The sequence below is a fragment of the Abramis brama genome, assembly GCF_963993115.1.
Source record: "Abramis brama genome assembly, chromosome: 25".
NCBI lineage: Eukaryota > Metazoa > Chordata > Actinopteri > Cypriniformes > Leuciscidae > Abramis > Abramis brama.
The window spans coordinates 10394598-10403387 of NC_139987.1; the positions used below are offsets into that span (position 1 = coordinate 10394598).

General features: G+C 35.4%; 1 protein-coding gene across 3 annotated transcripts; it reads right to left on the minus strand.

Moving 5' to 3' along the window:
* Positions 1 to 1217: 1217 nt before the first annotated feature.
* plpp5 (phospholipid phosphatase 5) lies at positions 1218 to 7814 on the minus strand. 3 transcript variants are annotated; one of them, XM_084104142.1, is made up of 8 exons: positions 7569 to 7814; positions 6334 to 6452; positions 6019 to 6127; positions 5829 to 5919; positions 3808 to 3871; positions 3382 to 3506; positions 1879 to 2049; positions 1218 to 1794 (listed from the first exon to the last, which is right to left on the minus strand). In XM_084104142.1, exons 2-8 carry the CDS (start codon positions 6402 to 6404, stop codon positions 1625 to 1627), a joined length of 801 nt encoding a protein of 266 aa, XP_083960268.1. In that variant the 5' UTR covers positions 6405 to 6452; positions 7569 to 7814; the 3' UTR covers positions 1218 to 1624. The 3 variants fall into 3 exon arrangements, with proteins under 3 accessions (XP_083960268.1, XP_083960269.1, XP_083960267.1); XM_084104143.1 differs by having other exon boundaries at positions 7219 to 7786; XM_084104141.1 differs by lacking the exon at positions 7569 to 7814 and having other exon boundaries at positions 6019 to 6369.
* Positions 7815 to 8790: the final 976 nt, after the last annotated feature.

Below are 8790 nucleotides of genomic sequence, written 5' to 3' on the forward strand. Positions count from 1 at the left end.
AATATTCTTTAGTTGTCAGTGTCTTGCATAAGATATGTGTCCTTTTAGAGTTTATATTTAGAAAGACCACATTGGAGAATGGACTTCTATTTTAAACGAACTGTTTCTTTAAATATTTAAACAACTGTTTGACAAGACATTTAAAGTGACAGTTTACCCTAATTTGAAAATTCTATCATTTACTCCCCCTCAAGTTGTTCCGAACCTGTATGAGTTTCTTTCTTCTGTTGAACACAAAATAAGATATTTTAAAGAATGTTGATAACAGTTGACGGAAGCCATTGACTTCCAGAGTATTTTTTCCCTACAATATGGAAGTCAGTGGCTTTCATTATTAGTTTTATAAAGTTTAGAATCATGGTCATAAAAAACACAAATGTAAGAGTACTGATTAAATAGTGACCAAAAATGCAAACCGAAATCTTGAAGCTTCTAAAAAGTTTAGATATATAAACTTATATATTACATTTGGTTATATTATAGTCATATGAAGAGTTCAGATGCAAAAGTGCCATCTGAAATTTTCTTCTAGAATGATCATTTTTATCAAGCTCGTATATTTAAGTTAAATAATTTCACTTAAATGGCAATGCAAATTACCTATTAATTGTCATTTGAGTGAAATTACTTAAATATAGGCCTACAAGCTTTATAAAAATGATCATTCTAGAAGAAAATTTCAGATGGCACTTAGAGGCTTTTGCATCTGAACTCTTCATATATACATTTAGTTTGAAGTGGTTTTATTTTCTATTCAGGTTTGTAATTTGACTGTTAAAAAAAATGTGACTGTACACAGCTTAAAATAATTTGTCATTTTGCAATAATATTAATTATTACCATATTACCAATTAATACCATAATTGTGAAATGTTATATATAATATAAAATTAGTTAGTTAAAAATAGCTTTAGAAATCTGACATTATGTGTATGATTGTTGGTTGACTAGAATGACCTCTAGTTCTTGCTTGGTTCTTCGGTATGGACCACAGATGCTGGGACCTCATAGTGAAGGTCACAGTTTATCAAACAAATCTAATAGTTCTCAGGAAATAAAACAAAACATTATAGACTCACTTCCAGAAGATTCCCAGAGTGATGTTCCATACTGTATCAGATAACAGATAATACAGAGCAAAGGTCTCCTCACTGCAAGTCATCTTCTAGTGTTGACAGACACTGAAATGTTGAATGATCTGCTCAAATTCCAGCTGATACATTAGAAATCATCACAAACTTTATTGACAAAGATATCAGGGGATTTCCCGTATGCATACAGTCTCTGCTGGAGATCTCTATAAATATGTCTGCCACGTTGTAAAATTTACCTAGAAGCTGTTTTAACATACATAAAGTTCTTTCACCAAGATAGTTCACATATAAATTTTCAAAGAGCTTGATAAGTTACAAATTGTTAAAGACATTTTCAAAAAGACAGCTCTACAATACACAAAAACATTCATCGTGAATGTCTAAAACAGTATAGGAAGGCAATGTACTCGCTGGTTGACAGACGGCACACATACAAAAAAAAAATATACATAATCGCAGCGACTGGCTTGGTAAACTTTCACACAGAATATGGTTGTTGGTCAGGTTAAGGTGTAACATAATTTGAGTTCCTACAAAGGTAAGAGGTAGCCTGGGTTGGCCGACTTGCGTTCCTGTGCAAGAACCGCTGCCTCTCTCATTCGGAGGGGTCTGTGGCAGTTCGAGTCGTTGAGAGCTGGGTAATGCTGTCGGTAACACAAGTACGAGAAGGCCAAACCGAGGAGAGATCCCACCAACACATCTGGAAGTGAACGGGAGACCGTGTCATTGCCTTGAAACCGTACATGTCACTAGAGCAGTGATGATGATGGCATGTAATTCTCACCTTGCCAGTGATGTTTGTAGTCACATGTTCTGGAGAGGGCGATCATGATGGCGAAAAGGAGGGGGGTGAGGAAGGCACACAACCTCCAGGCTTTACCTCGGCCTGCTGGGCTAAAACAGTGCAGCTTCCCAGCCACGTACAGGGCAGTGAAGCCCAGACCAGCAAACGCAACTATAACAACAAAAAGAGATAGAAGGTAAGTGGCTGAATGTTCAGAGAATATGAAGTCATATTTTATTATTTTGTGTTACACACATACATACATACATATATATATACACATATAGGATCCGCGAAAACGAAAAAACAAACAAAAATGTATTCATGCCAGGCCAGTAGATGGCGATGTCACTTTGTAAAAAAAAAAACACTACGCGCCTAATTATATATATATATATATATATATATATATATATATATATATATATATATATATATATATATATAAATAAAGATCAGTAAGATTTTTTTTAAACTATCTTTTATACAGTAAGGAATGTGTAAATGGATCAAAAGTGAATTAAGATTTTTTACAAACAATTTATATTTCAAATATGTTCCCTTAACCTTTCACTTCTTCAAATAATTTCAACTTTGCCATCCCAGGAATAAATTACATATTTAAATATATTAAAATAGACAACAGCTATTTTAGGGGGCATTTACGTGACACCGGAAGGAAAACCTGAAAACATTTTAGCCGTTCATTTACACGACAACGGCGCTTTGGGCGCCTGAAAACAGAAACTTTTAAAAACGTGTTTCAAAGTGCAAGTTTATGAAAATTATACCGTTATTGTCAACAAATTTGTGAAAAGGTGATGTCATGCGCATGCGTATTATGTGTTCAGTCTATAGGTGCGTTGTGTTTCTTTACAAAGTGACATCGCCATCTACTGGCCAGGCATGAATAATAGTTTTTTTTTTTTTTTCGTTTTCGCGGATCCGTGTGAATGGGGATCATTTTGACAACGTTGCCGTCTGTACACGGAAGATGCAAAGGAAAATCGTTTCCATGTTTTCGTACATTGTTGTTGTGTAAACGTACTCTTAAATTGTAATAATATTTATGCAGCCTTGGTAAGAGTAAGAGACTTCTTTCAAAAACGTAAAAAAAATCTTATTGACCACAAACTTTTGAACAGTAGTATATAATAAGATTTATTTATACTATATTATAAATTTATTTTACTTAAATTTCTATAGATTTTTGAGTGTATTTGGAATGTAAAATAAGTTTAAAGTCAACATGAAATCAAAATTGTCCCCATTGACTGACTTTCTTTTAATACATCTTCCTGGTTTTATTGTGCATGATTCAGTGATGCCCTTTACTCCAAACAAAACAAATGTTGCTCATTGTAATCTTTTATGAAATGTACCAAAATTCCCTCTGAAGAAATCAAGCAATGAAGCAATCAACAGAAATAAAATGTGTCATGAACCGTGTTTCAGGTTGACTTTAAAAAAATGCCACTGAATAAACACAGCAGCTGCTCTTACAGGAAGAGTGTCCGCTTGGAAAGCTCTTCCTGCCTTCCATTACTACATCCGGGTCACCGCTACAGTGAAGCTCTGGGTTCATTTGGCCATCCGGAAAACAGCGGTAGAAGAAATCAGGTCGTGGCCTGGTATGGAGGGAGACATTAAGTTTAATTATGCCTGAGAGTATATAGTCCTCTCTACTAGTCTTTCCACAAATGCTTTATTTTAGCTGAAAGTCAATGAGAGATCTTAATATAATTTAATATGTAAAAAAAAATTAATTAAAAATTAAACACCACATTTATCTGAAATTATTTACAAAACAAAGTTATGTTAAATGGATTGAGATGAATACATTTTGAAAATTGGAAATTTTCATATGGACATTAACACAGTTTGGTGCAAAGTTAACATTGTGCTAAGATTGGTCACTCACTCACTCACCTTCCCACGGCGAGCTTGACTGCATTAGTGAAAACTCCATTCAACACCAGGGTCAGAGTCACAGCTGTCATACAAAAGACATACAGAGACTTCCAATAGCCGGCAATAACACAAAAGATTATCAGATCATCATTTGATACTTTTGATAGATTTCACTATAAACAAACATTACTGGGAGACATTCAACTATTCTATAATATATTATATATGAACTCAACAACATAACACACACACATATATATTATATATAATAGATTTTTCAACACACACATATACATTATATATGTATACTGTATGTGTGTGTAAAAAAAAAAAAAAAAATTATATATATATATATATATATATATATATATATATATAAATAATTTAATATAATTATTAAAATAAATTTATTTATTACACTCGATTCTGATTGGTCAATCGTGCCATCCAACTGTATGTTATCCCCCGATAACAACCGCTGAAAACAGATAACACAGACTCATCCGGGTCACTGAAGTCAGCGATATAACACTTTTGTTAGGAATGTTTTTTTCTTCATAGAAGTTTAGCGTTTGGTGAGCTAATAAAATATTAAAAATCAATATTTTGAGTACAGATATTATGCCATCCAGTATCGCGGACTTGCTCTCGTTTCATACAAACGAAATTTTGTGTCGAAATTTACGTGACAAGTAGCCGTGTAATAAGCGGGATAATGCACATCCAGCCGGTTGTTATCACAGAATAAACCCTGACAGAGTGATTAGGACCCCGACTTCCAGGTTTATTCAGCGATAACAACCAGCTGGATGTGCATTATCCTTTACATATATCCTGAATGATGAGTCCATATAAATAATAACCGAATGATGAGTCCACATAATTCATAAATTCATGCACACCAAAAAACACTGCTAAACACACACTGAAATGAATTATTAACTGAAAACTTAAAGCTCCAATATGTAACAATTTTGTAATAAAATTTCCGAAAATAACTTGCACAGTGTGATATATTTCCTCCAGTTGTGTACTTACAATATCTCAAAAGTCTCCAAAGATTTTTTATTTCAGAGAAATTCCGATTTTAAATAACTGTCTGTCCCGGAAAAGAAATGTCGCCTCTCAGTGACGCAATGTCCGCACTATCCTTTTTTTCCGGTGTGGACCATATGTGATATTCCACCACACCGGAATATCACATGGTCAAATGCGGAAGTGGTGGTCATAGCGTTATTGCCATAGACTGTATGGTTATAGCTGTTATGGATCACGATTACTCTTTGGCGAGTATTGAAGTGCCAACAAAAAGAAAGCGTCCATATTCGGATACACGCAGACTGTGTGACAAATGGAGGAATAAAACCCGGATAAATATCGTCCAGGCGTTTTCGAGATGGAGAGAGCTGCACGACAATCTTGGACTTGACAGAGACTCTGCTCTCGCGAGTGTATTGATAGACAGGTAAGCAAATAATTTTTTTTATTGTACAAGTAACGTAATAGTTACAGTAAAGATGATTTTAATAGATATGAATTAATGACAAATAGCTGCAAGTTGTAACGGGATAATATAGCATAACATTTCACGTTCCTTGCAGTTCATTAATTATGATGACATAAAATAATACGATCAGACATACAGGTAATACAAAAACGAATAAATTACCTCATCCGTGATCATGATTCATTAATTCCATTTAGATACATCGCTAGATGGTGAAAACGCATTAAAAACGACATCTCCCATCGTCACCTCCTTCATAGCGTCATCAAGCTTCGCCTTTGTTATTGTTGGAAACTGTGCCCTCTTGTGGTCAAAATCTTTTACATATTGGAGCTTTAATGTTTAATGCGTTTGAAATATTTAACGTAATTAACGCAGCATTTATTTTTTCTTTCTGGCATCCTTTGGCAGTGTAAAAGTATAATTAAAAAGTTATTAAAAAATTATTATATTTTGAATTGTATTTAATCATGATTGCTTGTATATATTTTATATATGTAAATATTTCTAAAACACACACTTAAGTCCTTACCCAAAGACGCCTCTTTCATATCTTCCTTTCCACCTTGTTTCAAGAAGGTAAACAAAGAAATAACCACCAATGGAGCGAAGAGGGCGATAGACTGTTTAAATCAGATAAATAATGAGATCCCTTTAATCAAACACCAGCATGGCATATTCAGAAGCAGTTTCATGGCTGAATATGAGTGGAAAGCACTTACAAACATAAGGCGGGTAGGAACACGGTCCTTTTTGACGGGGTGGAACTTATAGAGCCAGAGTTCCTCAGGCTGGATCTCACGGCTGAAGGGAGGAATCCCCTCAGTCACGCTACAAGAACATAATAACAGTGAGAGAACAATCCAAATCTCCACAAAACAAGCAAACAGAGAACAAAAACAGAGAACAGCTGAACAAAAGACTGGCATAACAGGTTCTGAATAAAGAGGTTACCGGTTAGATCCGTCAAACCCACAGAAGTAGTTCAGGTCAAGGGTCGGGGTTGGTAATACAAGAATAAAGTGTAGGCTACTTACAGAAAAACACCTAAAAGCAGCAGCCGTACAATAACTTCAGCAATTAAGCCATTATCAAAACTCTTCCTCATCTTTGGTCTTGGTTTGTCATTGAATATGGAGACACCTTCCCCTAAAACCTGGAAGAAAGTGGAAGATAATTTTGCATTGAACTGAAACAAAGAATTCATATACAGTAGATGCATTGAATTAAATTTCTGAGAATCCAAGCAGGAACATTAAAGATAAACTTAATCACAATCTCCCACCAGCATGAAATGAGAAGATATGATGGGGAATGTGACACTTCAGCTGGTTAGTATTATAAACCCAACATCATTCGAAAATAAACCATTAGTGTTATTCAAAAGGGGATTTATATTATATTTATTACGCATGCGACACAAAAACCTGTTAGTAAAAATAAAGTTTAAGATGGTTTCTGGATTCTAACTGGTCTATGATGGTAATTACAAGCCAAGTATCACCAGATAGCAGCTGGATTGTTGCTGATCACCAACTGATGACCACCTTGGATCAACTAGAAACCATCTACAATGCGTCAAAAACCAGTTTAACCATCTTAAGATGATACATGCAGCTGGGAGCTGGTTTGTTGGTGGTCCAAGATATCACAATTTTAACCAGCTGTAGACCTAAGATGGTCTACAGCTTGGACCAACTAGAAACCAGCTACCATGTTCAAAAATACTACTTGATTAACCACAGTTAAAACGGTTAAAACATCCAGTTTAAGATGGTATCTTGATTTTAACTGGTCTATGATGGTCATTACAAGCTGGTTGACCAAAAACCAACCTGAATTATGACCAGCTAGCAGCTGGTTTGTTGCAATCACCACCTTAGATCAGCTAGAAACCATCTACCATGTTCCAGTTTAACTACCTGAAGATGGTATATGAACAGCTGGTAGCTGGTTTATTAATGGTCCAAGATGGATGGCAGATACCACAGTTTAAACCAGCATAAGAGATGCCAGGTTTGTTACTAGTCTAAGATGGTCTACAGTTTAGAACAACTAGAAACCAGCAACCATATGTTCTAAAACACAGCTAGATGTAGCGTAGTTTTTCCAGCGCGGAAGTAAGGATCGAAAAGTCCAAGTGAAACCAGATCATCACTTGAGTCGCCCCCAGTCGCGCGGCACATCTGTGATATTTGCTTACGAACATTTCCGCAAACACGACATCGCGCATCCTCCGTCTTTTGTCTGCAGCGCGGAGTTGAATACAGACCTTCGGATTCTTTCCTTTTCTGTTTAAACCGTCGCCTTGTCGGCTGTTGAGAGCAGCCACCGGAGCAGAATTTTGCGATGTTGTCGGTCATATATATTTGACATGTCCAGCAGCAGAGGCTGACCGCGTTACAGATCAGCGATAAAGTGCTCTGACTGACGACGAGCCAGTGCCAGCAGTGCACATACACGGACAATTAACACGTCAGTCCTTTCTGTGCTGTCCGAATCGCGGAGCCGTTTGATTGAACAGGTTCTTTTTACAGATTCGATAGAACCGATTCGCAGAGCTTTTGTGAATCACATGACAGCGGCCTAAAGGGAGATTGTGAATGACTGATGACTTTGGCATTCGTTTTTAAAATAGCAACATTTTCGCTTTGAAAATTAATTAATTAATAGATAATCCCAAGAATATCCCTAATACAAAATTACACTTTCATCATTTATCTTTACTTACTTAAAACCAGCTGTCCTCAGATTATAAGGGGGGAATTCAGGTTGATTAGGACACTTTTTCAATATCACCTCAATGGCAAAAAGTGTCCTAAATCACCCTGAATTCACCCTATTTCTGAATACTATGCTATATGCTCCTAAAATATTTTGAACTCAAACTTTTGAAAATATTTATGAAAACATTTAAAATCATGCAAAATTAAAGTCAGCCTTTTGCTATGAACTCAACAATGTTACTGACTTACATGTTAAATAAATTAATGGAAAAATTAGTGAACGATGATTCGAATGTATTGGTGAATCACGAACGGTCCGAGCGAATCGATTCGCACGAATCTGACATTTCAGTCGTATTTTTAATGAATCATGCGCCCTCTAGAGATCGTCACAGGCATTTAAAAAACCCCAACCCTCGACAGTTTTTGCATATGCAAATTTCCTCAGCCACTGGCAAATATTTGACGACATATTCATTTAAATGTAGATTCAAAGAAACACTTGAACATTCATTACAGTTTATTGAAGTCAAACCAGGCAAGTCTGAAAACGTTTAAATCTGTGGAATGTCGCTTAAAGTACTCTCAGAATAAATTATGAATTCTGAAGAAATACATCTCAAAAGTTGGTCAAATAAAATACAAGAAAAGAAATGTACAAAATGTTTCTACGTTCACAAACATTCAGAAGCAATATTACAAGCATTCTTATGACACTACAATATAATGACAATGAAGTTGTTTTTTTTGTTTTTTTTTTTTTCGCTT

Bases quoted from the DNA above. Each gene is read 5' to 3' on its own strand.
- plpp5 (XM_084104141.1), bottom strand. From the start codon at position 6,225: ATGCCAGTCTTTTGTTCAGCTGTTCTCTGTTTTTGTTCTCTGTTTGCT. The intron at 5,920-6,018 runs GTAAGTGCTTTC...TGATTTAAACAG, and splicing joins TTCCTACCCGCCTTATGTTT to TCTATCGCCCTCTTCGCTCC. The intron at 3,507-3,807 runs GTGAGTGAGTGA...CCTCCATACCAG, and splicing joins GTCAAGCTCGCCGTGGGAAG to GCCACGACCTGATTTCTTCT.